Below are 16,083 nucleotides of genomic sequence, written 5' to 3'. Positions count from 1 at the left end.
GGGGGTCGGGGGGTGTTTTGGTCTAGTCTCTGTGTCAAATGCTTCTTCTTTTAATTTATGTCCAGTTTTAGTCAGTTGTTTTTGTCTGTAGAGTTTGTCAACTAGAACAGCAGTTCCGTCTGTGTTTGGGTTGAAGTGACAGCAGTTCAGATGTTTGTTTTTAGCACAGCCGCTGGTCTGTGGCAGGAAACACATCCACACTGCACTGGTTTTTGTCTGTGTTCGACGTTGGTGTTTCAGCACTGGCATCAACATGTAGTATCATCTTCTCACCACACGGATGTGTCTGTGTCGGTTTAAGACACTTTACTCTTTGTCATGTTTTTTGCCTTGTAAAACAGTCATGAAAACTTTTACTCAAGTGGAGCCCCCTATGGCTCACACTAAGAAATTCAGACCCCCAAAAGTGACATTTTATTTTTTATTTTATTCATTAATTCTTTATTGTGTTCTCTCGTTAATGTTGCACCAAACATTATCCACAGAACAAAAGCAACAAATGTCTCCAATAAAATGTTTAGCTTAACAACATTTACTTCTTTAAGGACGTGGGATTGCACCAGCGTTTCACTTCCTGAAGTGGGATTGATCTAAATCTAAACTTTACTGGTATTATATGGCAACAATAAAATGTTTCGTGACAGAAATAGAGCATGACAACAACCGTGAGTGTAATGTGTTGTAATGTGGCCAGCCTTGACCTGTCTATCAGTGTGTGTGGGGAGTTGGGGGGTTGGGGGGGAGTGAATAAACGCTGACTACATTATAATAATAGTTGAATATTCTTTGACTGATTCACACAGAATGGTGTCGTTTATGCTCCGCTGCATTTGTCCATTCATGTTTGAACGAGACAACAACTTACTGTCAGCTGTTCTTGTTGAAAAGGTCCGGGTGTTTCATCTTATATTGCTGGTTTGCATGTGGCTGCTTGATTAAAGTCAGGCCTTGAACCCAATCAAGATTAAATCTGACGTTTGAGTCAGTTATTAACTTAAATGACAAAGATTAGGGCAGGGAATAAAGATAAGGAGCCTTTTGTAAATAGCAGCAAAGTCACAGGAAACCACGGAAAATGCACTCAGTTTTCACCTAACCTTCGTCTTCTGGTTCCTTATTTTTAACCCTTTTCTGTGTGTTTGTTTTTGGTCTCTTTGGTCGGCTCCAGATCGTCCCGGTCTTCTAAACGTGAAGCCCATCGAGCAGCTCCAGGAGACGGTGCTCCATTCCCTGGAGCTCCGTCTCAAGCTGAACCACCCAGACTCACCGCAGCTGTTTGCCAAACTTTTGCAGAAGATGACGGACCTGCGTCAGATCGTCACGGACCACGTGCACCTCATCCAGCTGCTGAAGAAGACGGAGGTGGACATGTGCTTACACCCGCTGCTGCAGGAGATCATGAAGGACTTGTATTAATCCACTGACTTCATCTGAAAAACAGAAACAAATAATGAAACACACACACACAAAACAAACGTGTTTGTCGAGACAGAAACACAGAAACACAGAGTAGAGCTAATGCCTCTGCACCGGTGTGGACCACCAGATGTTTTTCTTGATGAGGTTCTCGTCACCGTCTGCTTCACGTGCCTTTAGGACAAATGTACCACTGTGAATATTCTTCACCTCAGTCACACAGTACAGTACGTGTTGTTATACAGCTGCTTATCTGTGTTTAGCCTCACAGTATCCTGTACCTCTGCCGACGCACTTCACACCAGCAGGTCCTGTTCCCTGGAACCAAATCATTATCATTACAATACATTATAATCCTAATCTGACTCCACTTCTAATCCCAACTCCAGATTAAGTTTTAAACCTTAAAAGGGAACTTCAAAATGATCGCGTCCCACCCGGATCACACACCACACTGGACTCTGGTGTTTCTGTTGAGGCCTCAGGGTGAGATCAGGTCCTGATCATCTTTATCCAGAGTCAAATCAGATTAATGGCTGTAACTCACTTCACTTCAACTGTGAGAAAGTGTGACATCAACAAGACGCACGTTACAACGCTGATGTCAGCTCTTTGTTAAACTATGAATATGTACACGTCACACTGTGCCTTTTCTCTTCTTCGTCTTATTATGTATATTATACACATATCATGTATAATATAGTTGCTTCGCTTGTGTGTTTTTTTTTTTTTCATAAGAATGTGTCAAACACAATTGGCTTCTTAGCACTAGTTGTTTTTGTTTTCAAATTGTATGAAAGTGAATCTTAATTTTTGCTGCAGCATTTTATTGTATTTACACCAAGTGTCAGGTGTCGACCAATCGCACAAATGTTTTCTAGGGGGGTGTCAACAACTGAGGGGATAAATGTTATGAATAAAATGTTTGTAACTTTTTGTGGGAGTCCCTGTGGTGCTTTACATGTTTATTATATACAAGAGAGTAAAAGAGTTCTCAGATTTCATGAACTAAACCGTATCACGACGCGACCCTGGTCTGGACACAACCAGCTTTGACCGGTTTGACTGAATCAGCATTTCAGCTGAATTACATTTTATTTATGTGAGTTTTCAACCTTCAAAAATAAACAATGTTGAATTCAGGAAAAAACAAAACAAAAATAAATTTTAGCCTTTTGAAATAATAATAAGACTCTGCCCTGGAGTTCTACAGTGATGAAACATTTGTTGAGATGTGGAAATGAAAAGTTTGTATTTTCATAAATAAAGATTTATTTTCGCAACTTGTCTTAAAATGAGTTGACAAATGTTCTGTACAAAGAAAATTCCAGTTGATGTTTTTCGTGATGTGTGACCTCCACTGATAGAAAGGTTTTATGGCTGTATGTTAAAAAACAAAACAAAAAAAATCTCAACTCTGAAAATGTTTTTTTTTTCAGGATCTGATGAAAACTTGCACAATGTGGGGATTTTTATTTTAGTTTATGAAATGTCATTGTAGGAGCATGACGTCACCTGTGACTCATCAGGTCACCTGACACCTGTTCATTTACACAGGGCTGTAAATGCCCCGTCTGGGCAGTGATTGGTCTCACAGGGTTCATTTGGGGTGACGTCATTCTTCCTCTCTGAAAACTAAACACCTCGGGTGGGTTGTGGGTACAAAACTGGATTAGGAAACAGCGCAGAGATGAAGGGGACGCAGTGTTGTGGGAATTCATGATGTTACATTAGTGAAAGCGGTCGTTACCTTCAAATACTCCTGTGGCTCCAATAATACTCCCTAGTACTCAGGGTTTGTGTTTAGTTTCTTTTCTTTACTTTCTTCAGGATGTTAAACCCATTCAGCCCCAACACCAGAGCGCGCGCGTGTGTGTGTGTGTGTGTGTGGAACATTTTCAGATTCATCAAACTCACTTGTATCTGGTGGTTTGTGGTGGAGAGATACTCCGCCGACATAGTACAGCCTACCTGACTATAGTATTTCTTTGAACGGTTCCAATCTGATGTCGCTGTGACATTTTAGTCACGGCTGTGTGAACATCTGAGGACAGCTGATGGTCGGGGCTTGATGGTCTTCTCAGGCTCTTCTCAAACATCTGATGATTGGAACTGAATGTGTTCTTTGTGCTGAGTCAGCACAGCCTCACTCTGTAAAGGCCAGTCTCTGTGGACCGAGCCCTGCCAAAATTCCTGAGTCGATCTGCCAAATAATTTCGGCGAGTATCTTTCTGCTGTTGTCTGAGCGCACGGCGCCAAGTCCAGATTTACACCAGGACCCTCTGTTTTTGTTTGACCTCCTTAAAAGCTTCATTTTCTTTAAATCCTTTTTTGTTTTACTGTCAAGGAGGAATTTCACTCCCAACAATGTGAAACCTGATACGTGTGAATGTTTGTCCCTGCGTTCATCTGACGTGATACACCTGCTAATCTGGAGGGAGAGAATTGATATTTTAACCTCGTGTTTACATGAAAAATAGAATAGGAATTTAGATGGAGGTTTCATTGTTTTTTGAGCTGTAAGGAAAACACTTAGATATTTGGTAGAATGTGTTCAAACTGGACAGTGACTGGTTCCACAAACTGTTCTCTGTTTCTCAATATCCTAATAATGTTTAATTAAAATAATATAACAAAAACAAGTCAAATAAAACTGTAAATATCAGACAGGAATCATTTCAACACCACACTCTGAACTTTCAAAATAACAATAGCAGTAATCCTCACATGATCTGAAACGTCTCGTGTTTCCGCCTACACACATTTGTCGTTGTCGTTAATTCTAAAGGCAGGGTGGATCAGGTGAATATTTTCCTAATTATTCACTCATTCTCTTACACTTTAACACCATTCGTAAGAACCTGATGCAATGTAAGTGACCAACTATGACTCAACACTGTGCAATTGTACCGACTTAGCTGCTAAAAGACAGAAGCAGTTGAATAGAAACTATCACCAATCCCCAGAATATAAAACAGAATATGAATAAAATAAATAAACATACATTTTCTTGTTGATCTGCTGTGGAAAATGTACAGCTGAAACTGTTTTATTTTGGCGGGTTTGGACAAGAATAATTCTATATTTCGTTCTATATTCTGAATACAACATATACTGTTAAATAAATATGCTTATCTGATCTTTTTAAGCACAGGCAAACGATTCCGACCTTGTCATTCAATGACCCAAGCAACCCATGCTAAATAATGGTAATATACGATAGCGTGTTATATTGACAGTATATTAGCTCTACGTTGCTGCCATCTGCAGGCTGTAACAAATATTGCCTCTCGCAGCTGTCGACATTTCCGCTTCCACGTTCTATCACCGAACTGTTTTGATAAGCCGACCCCACATTACCAGCACAGTCACTAATTTGAACCTTTTAAGAAAATAGATCCACCTCTCACTGTGATTATGTCCTGGCCATCTATGTTCAAGCAACCGATGGGTGAGGGGGGTCTGAGGGGGAGTGAGGGGGGTCTGAGGGGAGTCCTCTGTTTAATCGGCCGAGGAGCAGTGTGTGGGGACGGTGAGCATGGCGCTCACTGCTCTGCATCAAAACTAAAATATTGTGTATTGCTTTGGTTCGTGGAGTACTTAAGTACTTGAAGTGTATTTCATGAAATATTATATCTTTACTCCCCATAAATGTTGGCATTTTCTAAACCATTTTGGTTGCGCTGCAGATAAGACACTGGGGGCGGTAATGAGTCAGTTCATCGAAACTCTTCGTCGAAGAAGACTGAAACACGGAAGTGGTCTTTGTTTTTTGCAGCGGGAAAGAGAAGGCGAGGTAACGTCTTACTTACCAACATTTTCTTTAATTAAACAGTAAATATGATTACAGTTTATCAAAAGGTTAAACTTCGTTTTTAGTTGAAATACGTCGAAATGCGGCCTTGGTTTTTGAACGTGTTTGAGCAGAGAAAACGTAAATTCAGCGTCACCTTGTAATGTGTACTGTTCTCTGGGCTGTAGTTTACAATTTTAAACCAATCAAGTTCACTTTTTAATTTATCGTCATTGTTGTGTCTGTTTTGCCTAAAATAGCAACACACGATGTTGCAGTTAATCGTTGGTAATATAGTTGTGGCCCGTTTGGGGGCGCTAGTTACAACTTTCACGAGAAGACAAAACTCCACGTAGACGTTATCTTTGTTTTAGTAGCTCGTCCACTCGTCTTTGATATTTCATGTATTTAATTTGTTCAGAGTGGTATCGGGCACGGTAATACTAGTCTTTTTAATGTTGTTACTGTCGGTGTACTGTACTGTACCCCCCCCCCACACACACACACACACCCTGGGCCCTGACAGCTGCCCCCTGCTGACTGTGCTGATGCTACCTACCTGACACGCTGTCATTGAAACACAACGAAATTGAGTCTCTGCTTTTAACCCATCATGCAGTGGTGCAGTGGTGTGCTGTGTCACAGTGACAAGAAGTTCACTTTATCTTCTTTCTAAAATAAACATGATTGTATTGTTAATTATATTTTGTCTTGTTTTTTCAAATCATTTTCTCAGTGTTATTATGTAAGTTCTGTTTACCAGTCATGGTACTGGGGTTACTTCTTGTCTATATTTCTGTATCAGTATCATAAATCAGGGGACAAATTAAACCAGCAGCTGTGCAGAGACAATGCAGACAAATCATGGACAACAAGGACATGTCTCTCTGTGGGATGATGGACGTTCTGTCTTCTCTCTTATTAGCAGCTGGGCCAAAATGATGCCATCTAGGAAGAAGGAAAATGTGGTCAAATCTGAGGTCTCCTCAAAGCTCTTTGTGTCTGGTGGCAAACCAATGTCTTTCTACCTGCGACCTGGTCCCATCAAACACAAGCTGGTGTCACACATCACATCTGGAGGGGGGTCGCTGTCGTCAGTCCAGCAGCCGGGAGCCATCCTGCTGGTTGACCCCAGTGAACGAGACTGTATTCCTGAGAGTACTAGTCACTGGTAGGTGTTAGTGGGATTATAGTTTTATAGTCTAAAATGGGATTACTTTGGTTCAAGGTCTCATCTGTTCAATGTTTAATTAGCCAAATACTTTGTAGATACCAGTTGTGTAACATGTACTGATGTGTATTTTTTCAGGTATGTTTCCACCACATACATTGACGACTGCGTAAAAAAGAATCAACTGTTGAATTTAGAGGAATACAGGTTAAATCCCAAAGAAACCCCAGGACCGTCTGCAGAACATTTTGATAAACTCAACAGCAAAGGAAAAAAAGTGCAACTCACAGGAGGTAAACGTCTATTTGTAGTCAAAAAACCTGCGAAGTGTCACCACGAGTTCTGCCTTTGATTCTGTCGTTAATACAAAGACTGTAATCTGTGCAAAGGTTTTATTCAAAAGACACTAAGTACACACTCATTCTGATAGGGCGGTCCTCGTACACTGCTGAAGAGGATGATGCCATTTTGAGTTATGTCATCAAGCACAGGGAACAGACTGGTGGGAACCGGCTGTGGCAGAAGATGGAGAAGCTGCGGGTGACGAGTCACAGCTGGCAGTCCATGAAGTATCACTACAGACAGAAACTGGGAAAGATGCTGTCTGAGGTCACGAAGGTGAACAGAGCACGGACCACAGTCGTTTTCATGTTCCAGAACACAACAGTGTTAGAAGGTCGTTTTGGATGAAGCCACTAGAGGGCAGTATATTTGAACAAATCTTGGTACTGGATTGGATCTTGGTTTTAACAAATCTTTAAATCCTGTTGTGTTTTGACTTCTCATTCAGGATGTAGTTTGAGGTGCTGGGGCAGTGGTGGCTTAGTGGTTAAGGAAGCGGACTTGGGTTTCAGGTTCGAGTCCAGTGGTGCTGTCAAGTTACCACTGAGGTGCTCTGTTAAAAACAAAGGTCAAATTTGTTCAGGTGCAGTGGTGTGTCAGAAAGGAGTTCACTTTCTTCTTTCACTGAAGAAAAACAGGAAATGGATGTTATTGTTATCACCATAATACAGGTATGAGGTGTGAACCGTGCCTCTGCAGTAAGTCGTGGTGTTTAAATCAGATTTCATGTTCTTCCAGTTAGATGCTGAGCCCAGGAAAGCTAAAGTAAAAGAAATCCCAAACCTTCCTGAAGCTGAAGAGACGCAGTTGGTTCCACAGACGGACCTTCTCCTCAGTCCAGCTGAGGACACACCAGCACAGTCACAAACAACCATCTCTCCACAAAAATCGCTGTTCCCTCCTACCCTGGTACCAGAGGTTCAACCACTGAGGCGTTCCACCCGCAGGAGGCTCGATGTTGATGCTACAGCTGTGGATGAACCTCGCAAAAAAGGACGACGGTTTGTGGAGCCAACAGCAGAGTCTGTCAGGGAAACCACCTCAGCTGTGAGTGTGTGTGAGGAGAAGGACACCACAGATGACTCGGCTCCTTCTCAGAGATCCAGAGGAGACGGTGAGGCCACAGTGGCTGAGCTTCAGCAGCCGTTGGAGGATGACGACGCACAGGTGTCCACTGGTCCACCAGGTATTTTATGTGCCTGTCATGAGCCACCACTTCAATCATACATTCAGTAAATGTATGAAGTCTTTCTGTTTTCTCTTTTAGTTTCTGTGTCTTTAGATAAAGAATCCCAGTCACTGTTGGAGGATGGGAGTGAGGGAGGAGAGCAGAGAGAGCTGGGAATGTTGGAGATGGCTACCAAAGAGTTTGAAGATCAATTTAAGGTTTGAATAAGTGTATGTAGCGCTTGTTTCACTGTGACTACGGTGGGAAACGGAGAAAGACCAGTGTGTCCTGACTTCCTCATTTTGATAAAAAAAATATCAGCAGAAAATAGTTTTATTCATTTTTGTTTCATAGCTGTCCTGTCATTGGGGTATTTATTAATTTTGCTTTTCTGTTAAAATATTACTAAATGGTCATGTGAGTCGTTGACCCTATGGTGGATGGTTCCCCCTCCCTGTCCTCTGGGTGGGGGTCGTTGGTGTTGATCTATATTTCTTTCTTTTCTTGAATGTTAATAAGGATCTACTGCAGACGTGTGCTCCACTTATAACGTGAGTCTAAACAGTTTTATAGACCAATTATACTATTTATAGTCGTGGCGGAGAATGGCAGGGGGGTGAAAAATATGTTCTTCTTCCTGGGGGGCGTAACAGAAAATGAAATGAGAAGCACTGGTTAAATTTAACAACGGTGTCAGTTTTTAGGACTGCAGTTTGCTAGCACTTTGTTAGCAGTCTGTTAGCACTTTGTTAGCAGTGTGTTAGCACTATCCCACTTGGTGTCCTCACCGTGGTTTGACTCTAGAATTTGTCCTCAGGTTCAAACTGTGTATTCATGTTTACAGACTGCTGAGGATGATGCTGTTGATGTCCAACCTGAGGTAACTCAGGAGAAGAATGCACCACTGGCACCACCACCAGCCTTGCCTACAGGACAGGGCTCAACGCAGTCCAACCCTGAACCAGGACCAAGTGATCAGGTAGAACCCAGGCTTCAGACCATCAGCCCAGAGCCCCCTGAGCCAAAGACCCCTGCTGCTGCTGCTGCTGCTGCTGCTGCTGCTGCTGCTGATGATGATGATGATACTGATACTCATCCAGGCTCCAGGGCCCACCTCTTCATATTTGAGAGTGGACCTCAGGAGGCAGACAGTCGTGCTGTGGTTGGTCACAGAACCACAGCTTTGTCCAACTCACAGCCACCTGTGACCAAAGCCTCTGCTGTGAGTTCCACTCAGCTCCAGTTGGAGGAGGATGTTCAGGAAATCCAGACCTTGATGGAGCGAACAGATAAGGTGAAGGTTTGGTTTTCTGCTCAGCTGAACGCTGTGTTGGTTTGAAAATGGTTTCAAACCAACATCCTACTGTTTGTGTGTTTTTGACCTTGAATGTTCATTTGTGTCCCAGGACCTTTACTGTGTGACTAAGGCTCTACTGAAGACCAGCGGAGACTTCTGTGCTGCGTTCCACCTCCTCATGAATCCCACTAGGTTTTCTGGACCGTTCTGGAATCGCTCCGACGACAGTCGTCTGCGCTCGGGGGATCCTGTGGTCCGACAGCAGCTACGGGACAAATACGGTGATGCAGAACTGGTCAAAAGAATCGGGTTTCTGGAATTGGAAAGATGAGACGGTGGAAAACACATCTTCAAGTTGGACATTCTTCAGCCATCGTATCAGGACCTCATGTTCTCAGGTGACAGAATACTATCATATACTATTTGTCCTTTAAAGCCAATAAAGTTCTATCCAAGTCTCTTTGTTACATTTTTTAAAAATAATTCCATCAAATAAAATAAAATACATCCCTGATCGCAGCCAAATGTAACTGTTTTTAATAATATGTTTATAAATGTGGTTCTGAAGAACAGTATTGATGGAGATGCTAGGGCTCCCTCTAGTTGTACATGAGGGAAGCTTCCTGAGATACTTTCAAATTGGATTTCTCTTTGTTTAACCCAAACAACATGGATGATACTCTGGAGAAGGGTTAATGACAGTAAACTATCTGTTGAAGTTGGTTTCATCTTAGTGGTATCTTTAATGAACATGAACCTGAAGCTGAAGTTTGCTCTTCTTCTTTTTTTACCACAGAATTTAAGTGGAGGAAAAGGCTGGGCATCAACCAATATGAGTCCGACTTCAGTCAAAATAGTTATGTAGGTAAACATATCAGGTGTTAATCTGATGAACAGAGTGTGGCCCCTCAGGTTGAACCACTTTAGGAGGTTGTGTAGCCTTACAGTAACAGGTAGATTGTTGTTGTACGTCTGAAGCCGCGGCTCAAAAACCTGTGTGGACTAGGAACTCTGGGAGTTTCTGGATTTTTTTTTTTTTTTTGCAGTTTCCTGTGAGTCATGATAACAGAGTTATTTTCTCTGTTTTGATTGGTCCTGGTGCTTCTGTTTCCATAGTCTTTGGTTGAAGCAAACATTTATTTGTTGTTAAAAAAAAAACAACAGAGAAAATCATTCTTTATCCAATCACCCATTTTATTCCATTTTATCCAAACAACTCAGTACATTCAGAATATTCAGCCCAGATCCACGTGAACACGTCCCAGATGAGGGTGAGTCAGAAAGTTCAAAGACAGTGGGAGTGGGGGTGGCAGGGTAATTCATATATGATATAAAACTTTATTTGAATGTAAATTCTCTCAGCTGTGTTTCCACCTCAGAACCCTAGGGGTCGTCTTTCTTTCCCGGTCACGACCTACTTCTTCTCTGCTTAGGACTCAAGTCAGGTCTTTTACTTTTCAACAGGTATTTATTTAAAAAAGTGGGACATAGCCCGGTTTTTAAATTGTTGATTGTTGTTTGCAAATTTAAAAATACAATTGAATAATAAAATGTGACGCGGCTAAACACTCGGCAAAGACACGATAATGAAACTGAACGCTTTAAAACGTCACTCTGAACTTTCTGACTCACTCTCGGATTTCAGAGAAAAAAGGACAAAACAAAAAAGAAAAAAGGATGAGAATCTGTCACTGTGAGGGATTTGAACCAATTATGGCCACACCTGGTGCTGCACCTGGTTTTAATCTCCCTGACGTGCTGAAGGTGACACAAGGCGAAGGTTTGAAACCATATGTCAACATGGACGCGTCAGTCCCACCACAACACTGAAATAAACCTCTCTAGTCTGAAACGTTGACCCCTGCAGGTTCCTCATGGAAATACACCCAGGTCACACGCCGTGTGTTGGTTGATATACACAGCTGACATCCTCGCTCTGATACTTCCTTGTTTTCTTTGCTCAGCGTTTACAGACTCTTTCCAGAAGTCTGGTCTGCCTGTGTTCATGAGGCCGCGCGGTGGTTACAGTGGTGGATGTTCTACAGTAAGAATGACCACAGCTGTGGTTTGATCCCTGACCTTCTGTACGGACCTAGAATGTTCCCCTGGTACTGTTGAACCCTTGTGATGTCACAGCCCTACACCAGGTCTGTCATCTTTAACGACTGACAACGTCTCCACAGACGTTACATTCAACCAGGAGGATCACATGATGTAGAAAAACCAATCTGTCAGGACCGTCCACTGTGGCTCAGGCTCACCGTCTCATTGTCCTGTGCTGCTGTAGACATTTACACATGGCTTTGATTGGCAGGTCAGCGTCAGGGTCAGGGTCAGACTGTTGTGGGTTATTGTTAGGCTAATATTGTGTGGTCAGGGTTATGGTCTGTAGAATGGTCTGTTAGTTGTTGTTATGGCAACACTGACCACAGTAGACTCAGGTCAGTGCTGACCACAGTAGACACGGGTCAGTGCTGACCACAGTAGACTCAGGTCAGTGCTGACCACAGTAGACACGGGTCAGTGCTGACCACAGTAGACTCAGGTCAGTGCTGACCCCAGTAGACTCAGGTCAGTGCTGACTCAGGTCAGTACTGACCACAGTAGACTCAGGTCAGTGCTGACTCAGGTCAGTACTGACCACAGTAGACTCAGGTCAGTGCTGACCCCAGTAGACTCAGGTCAGTGCTGACTCAGGTCAGTACTGACCACAGTAGACTCAGGTCAGTGCTGACCCCAGTAGACTCAGGTCAGTGCTGACTCAGGTCAGTACTGACCACAGTAGACTGACTAAACTATGCCTTTAAAAAAGTAAGAAAAGCAGAATAAAGCTACATCAGCACAGTTTTTTTTTTTTTTTGGTTGGAGGACCAACATTGTTTAAATCAAAAAGCCAGCAGGCAGTCTGCAGGGCAGCTATTCATTTACAAAACAAGGCTGTTATAAAAGAGCCGTAAAAACATGCTGAAATAACCTGCATCCTGCTTCGAGATAGAAGTAGCACTTAGTCTTCCATCAAACTGTACATACGTTATAATACAAAGAAGTGGTTTAAGAAAAGAAAAGAAAATCACATGCGTCTGTCAGTTTCTACTCCATCCCACTGGAAGCGCTAGAGAGCACATGTATGAAAGACTAATATAAACAAAAGGCCTCTGGGGTATTACATCACATGCCTACAGCTCTATGTTGCGCCCCCTACATTCTGAAGGGACAAAGCAGAATGTGTCTTGTCTGGAACAGAGCCCCCTGCAGGACACAGAAGTGCATGACGGAACTGTGTAAAACTTGATTTTTATTGACGTGTGACCTGGAGAGACAGTTGAATGTGTCCTTTGGTTTATGTCAGACTTCTCTGTCATTTTAGTCATTTATCAACATTTAAAGCTGCTGTTGGCAGGATCACTAAAACAACATGATTAACATCACACCTCAGAATGTTCCAGACTGATGGTGCTTCTGTCGTTAGCACTGATCCTTGGTTCAGCTTCAGGCTGTGGCTCCCTGTGTTTGGCTTCGTTAACATCATCATTCTCTTCTCTTAACGACACTGTGTTGAACTTGGAAATAAAAACACACACAGGTCTGTATCTCTGTCCAAATAATATAATGTTGTCCTGAACTGGGATGAACTCCAGGGTTTTTGGCCCTGTCTCTGATTAGAGTGACCCTTCACAGGAAATCTTTTAGTCTGGAAGCAATCAATTGATCAGTCTTTATTTTTTCTTTCTTTGCAGAGTCGGCGGCTGCTGATGCTGGCGAAGCATTGCTAACGCTACCCTGTCCTGTTGTTTTGGAGTAATGTTTCATTAGCATAATTCTCTCTGAGATGACTTCAGTTTCAGCAGAATTACTGGTCAGTAACGCACACAAAAATCCTGCATACCCCAGCTTTAAATGCACACCAGCAAAAACAACTCACACAGGGGGCGCTGTTCCAGTTTTTACTGTTTTACTGTGATGTCCCTCTGTCAGTTTCCTGATGATGTGTGTGAAGAGACTTTTAAATGACACATAGAAAACACCTGGCTGGCTGAAAAGGCTGGAACCGTACTGGTGGTGATGAAGAGTGACGAAGAGTGAGAAGCCAGTCCAAAAATAAGGCCAGCTAAATTGCATAGAACTTCAGTAGTGATGATCACTGAGGCGTTAAAAAGGCTGCGCTCCGTTCCGCCTGACTGTAAATCTCTCCACTTCCACTCAAACAAACCAGAAAGTCCAACCAACAGAGCTGGGCTCCAGCCTTCCACAGCTTCAGTAGAACTCAAAGATAAATGACTTTTTTAAACTCTTATTTCTCAGTGGACAACGATTCATTGTTCACAGAACAAGAAGCACAATATGTACTATTTTCAATTCCTTTAGAAAAAAAAGGACAGTAATACGGGTAAGAATTAGTAGAAAATACTCCTCAGCCAGTTGAAAACATTTCAGTTTCTGGAAGAGTCCAGTTAGGCAGCAGTGAGGGGGAGGGGGAGGGGGGGGGGCTTCGCTCAGACTAAAATGTATAAAAGCACCAGGTCTGGGCCTGAGCTGCAGGACCTGACCAGGTCTCACAGACCCAGGTTGGAGCAGGACGGAGCTCTGAACACGTTGTCATGGCAACCAACCGTGGTCAGGATGAGACGGGACCACTAACGGAGGCGTCGGCCTCCGGGTCCTTGTCTGAGTTCTCGTCCTGGATCTCATCAGTGTTCCCTGAGTCGCTGCTGGCCACGGAGCTGACGGAGGGAGAGTTCCTGCCGCCTTTTATCATCCGTCGACAGGTCTCCATCTGGACGTCCAGGCCTCGCTTCATGCTGCACATCTCCATGTACTCGTGCAGGTGTCGGTTCATGTCACTCTTTGCCGTGGCCAGTTCCATCTGGAAGAGCAGTGGAAGGTAAGGAAAGTTAATGAGTTCATTAACATCTTCAGTGCCATTATGAATGCTGTGTGTATAAATCTGCATATCCATAACAGAGAAGCCAGGCCGTATATGTCAGAGTAAAGGGGCAGATGAATTCCTCAGTTTGTTTCTTAAACTTTAACTTGAAACCATGACTTAATTTTAACAACAATTTTCATAATTGTAATTTAAAATACATTTTTTGAATGTGTTGTCCCCAGTGTTGGTTTTATATTTTCATGTGAACCAAACTAAATCATTCTCTCCACAGTATCTGTGACACAGTAACCCGGCGGCCGTCGTCTACCTCGATTTGGCCGATGGTCTCCTGGTACTCCTGCTCTCTGGTCTTAAATAGAGACTCTGTTTCATCAATGAGGCTGCCAAGACTTCCATCCTGGGAGTCCTGAGAGAACACACACACACACACACACACACACAGGCCTCATTCATCATGCATTAGTGCACGTCTGACACAGCGCTCATCTACTCACAAACTTGCGTGAGTCTTGGAAACCGTACGCTGCGTAAAGTGCCACGATGGCAGGCAGAGACTCACCGGATCAGCGGGTTCGCCGTTGGCTTCACTGGGGCCGTTCACTGTACAGTTTGCTGCAGTGATGGCAAATGGCACGTTGTAGTTGGTGAAGTCCTCCCACAGCAGCAGGGTCTCTTCGTTCTCCTCCCACGTCAGACTGTCACAGTCATCGTCGATTTCAAATGTCTCGCGCCTGGCAACAGAGGAGTTATCTGAACAATGTCGGGGGGGGGGGGGGGGGGGGGGGCAGACAGAAGAGAAGAGAAGAGAAGAGAGAGGGACGAAGGCCAGAGGTGTAACAGCCGCCACACACACAGGGATCAATGATACAAAGACAGTGGTCAGATGATTGGTCACAGAAGGAGGGGATGATGTGGTCAGGGTCAGAGAAGGACCACGACTGGGTCAGGGTCAGGGTCAGAGAAGGCCCACTACTGGGTCAGGGTCAGGGTCAGAGAAGGCCCACTACTGGGTCAGGGTCAGAGAAGGCCCACTACTGGGTCAGGGTCAGAGAAGGCCCACTACTGGGTCAGGGTCAGAGAAGGCCCACTACTGGGTCAGGGTCAGGGTCAGAGAAGGCCCACTACTGGGTCAGGGTCAGAGAAGGCCCACTACTGGGTCAGGGTCAGAGAAGGCCCACTACTGGGTCAGGGTCAGATAGAAAAACACTAAAAGTGGTGGCAGTGGTGGCTTAGTGGTTAAGGAAGCGGACTTGGGTCTGGAAGGTTTCAGGTTCTGATCAAGGCACCGTCCCCACACACTGTTCACTTTGGTGATGGGTTAAAAACAGGTCACATTTCGTTGTGTGCAGTGGTGCAGTGGTGCAGTGGTGTGTGTCACAATGACAAATAATTCACTTTCACTTTAAACTGTAAATATGAAGAATGTGGCTTCCTCTCCTCCCCTGCAGGGGGTGCTGTGGCTGCCATTTAAAGTCTTAGGTCCAGTGTGCCTGAACAACATAACGTTTTATTTTTGCCTTTTTGCGAAAAATAACAGGTGACGTTTTCTGTCTTCGCCGTAATTCAGCTAAGCCGGTGTTCCACAACGGCACATATTTTTCTTTAGAAAAACTTCACAGCACACCACCAGACAAAGGTCTTCTACTTTAAATGTACTCACAATTTGCTCAAATCTTAGCCTGTTTAGTTGAAAACAACACTGATATACTCGCAGGAATTGAAGAAAGACTAGTATGTACTGTAATATTACAGTATGACAGTACAGAGTGATAAGCTTGCAGAAAACTACTGCAAAGAATATTCAGTTTCATTCACAGTAGACCTGTGTGTGTGTGTGTGTGTGTGTGTGTGTGTGTGTGTGTGTGTGTGTGTTGAAGGCACTGCTTACAGCTGGTTGAGCATGCGTTTCATTTCGTCTGTGATGTTGAGCGACCCGGGGGCCTCCTCCTCTGAGGGGGTGGGCTCTGCGTCCATCTCTGAACTCTCCTCATCAGACGCTGTCTTTCGC

General features: G+C 43.7%; 3 protein-coding genes across 6 annotated transcripts in view; 2 read left to right on the top strand and 1 right to left on the bottom strand.

The window, feature by feature from the left end:
* The window catches only part of pparg (peroxisome proliferator-activated receptor gamma), a 21,746-nt gene extending 19,047 nt beyond the window's left edge, over nucleotides 1–2,699 (top strand). Inside the window, exon 8 of the mRNA XM_025059815.1 lies at nucleotides 1,169–2,699. Within this exon, the coding sequence (XP_024915583.1) occupies nucleotides 1,169–1,416 (248 nt within the window). The 3' untranslated portion in view covers nucleotides 1,417–2,699. The remainder of the gene's footprint in view (nucleotides 1–1,168) is intronic.
* A 2,390-nt stretch (nucleotides 2,700–5,089) lies between these two features.
* terf2ip (telomeric repeat binding factor 2, interacting protein) lies at nucleotides 5,090–13,086 on the top strand. Of its 4 annotated transcripts, XR_001760752.2 has the most exons (10): nucleotides 5,090–5,212; nucleotides 6,135–6,380; nucleotides 6,519–6,673; nucleotides 6,811–6,998; nucleotides 7,461–7,908; nucleotides 7,990–8,108; nucleotides 8,735–9,184; nucleotides 9,297–9,585; nucleotides 9,984–10,048; nucleotides 12,925–13,086. XR_001760752.2 is itself a non-coding variant. In XM_008319562.3 (8 exons), exons 2-8 carry the CDS (start codon nucleotides 6,148–6,150, stop codon nucleotides 9,516–9,518), a joined length of 1,815 nt encoding a protein of 604 aa, XP_008317784.1. In that variant the 5' UTR covers nucleotides 5,090–5,212; nucleotides 6,135–6,147; the 3' UTR covers nucleotides 9,519–9,645. The 4 variants fall into 4 exon arrangements, 2 of the variants coding, with proteins under 2 accessions (XP_008317784.1, XP_008317785.1); XR_001760753.2 differs by lacking the exon at nucleotides 9,984–10,048; XM_008319562.3 differs by lacking the exons at nucleotides 9,984–10,048; nucleotides 12,925–13,086 and having other exon boundaries at nucleotides 9,297–9,645.
* Nucleotides 13,087–13,226: 140 nt separating this feature from the next.
* Nucleotides 13,227–16,083, bottom strand: part of iffo2b (intermediate filament family orphan 2b) — a 14,314-nt gene continuing 11,457 nt past the window's right edge. Inside the window, exons 5-8 of the mRNA XM_008319564.3 lie at nucleotides 15,964–16,076; nucleotides 14,635–14,806; nucleotides 14,383–14,481; nucleotides 13,227–14,051 (exon numbers count right to left, since the gene is read on the bottom strand). Of these exons, the coding sequence (XP_008317786.1) occupies nucleotides 13,803–14,051; nucleotides 14,383–14,481; nucleotides 14,635–14,806; nucleotides 15,964–16,076 (633 nt within the window). The 3' untranslated portion in view covers nucleotides 13,227–13,802. The remainder of the gene's footprint in view (nucleotides 14,052–14,382; nucleotides 14,482–14,634; nucleotides 14,807–15,963; nucleotides 16,077–16,083) is intronic.

Source organism: Cynoglossus semilaevis, chromosome 11, assembly GCF_000523025.1.
Source record: "Cynoglossus semilaevis isolate Cse_v1.0 chromosome 11, Cse_v1.0, whole genome shotgun sequence".
NCBI lineage: Eukaryota > Metazoa > Chordata > Actinopteri > Pleuronectiformes > Cynoglossidae > Cynoglossus > Cynoglossus semilaevis.
This window is presented reverse-complemented; position numbering and strand designations above follow the sequence as displayed.

Excerpts from the sequence above, each read along its gene's own strand:
- terf2ip (XM_008319562.3), top strand. The coding sequence starts at position 6,148 with ATGATGCCATCTAGGAAGAAGGAAAATGTGGTCAAATCTGAGGTCTCC. Across the intron at positions 6,674-6,810 it reads AAAAGTGCAACTCACAGGAG|GGCGGTCCTCGTACACTGCT; the intron begins GTAAACGTCTAT and ends TCATTCTGATAG. Across the intron at positions 8,109-8,734 it reads AGTTTGAAGATCAATTTAAG|ACTGCTGAGGATGATGCTGT; the intron begins GTTTGAATAAGT and ends TCATGTTTACAG.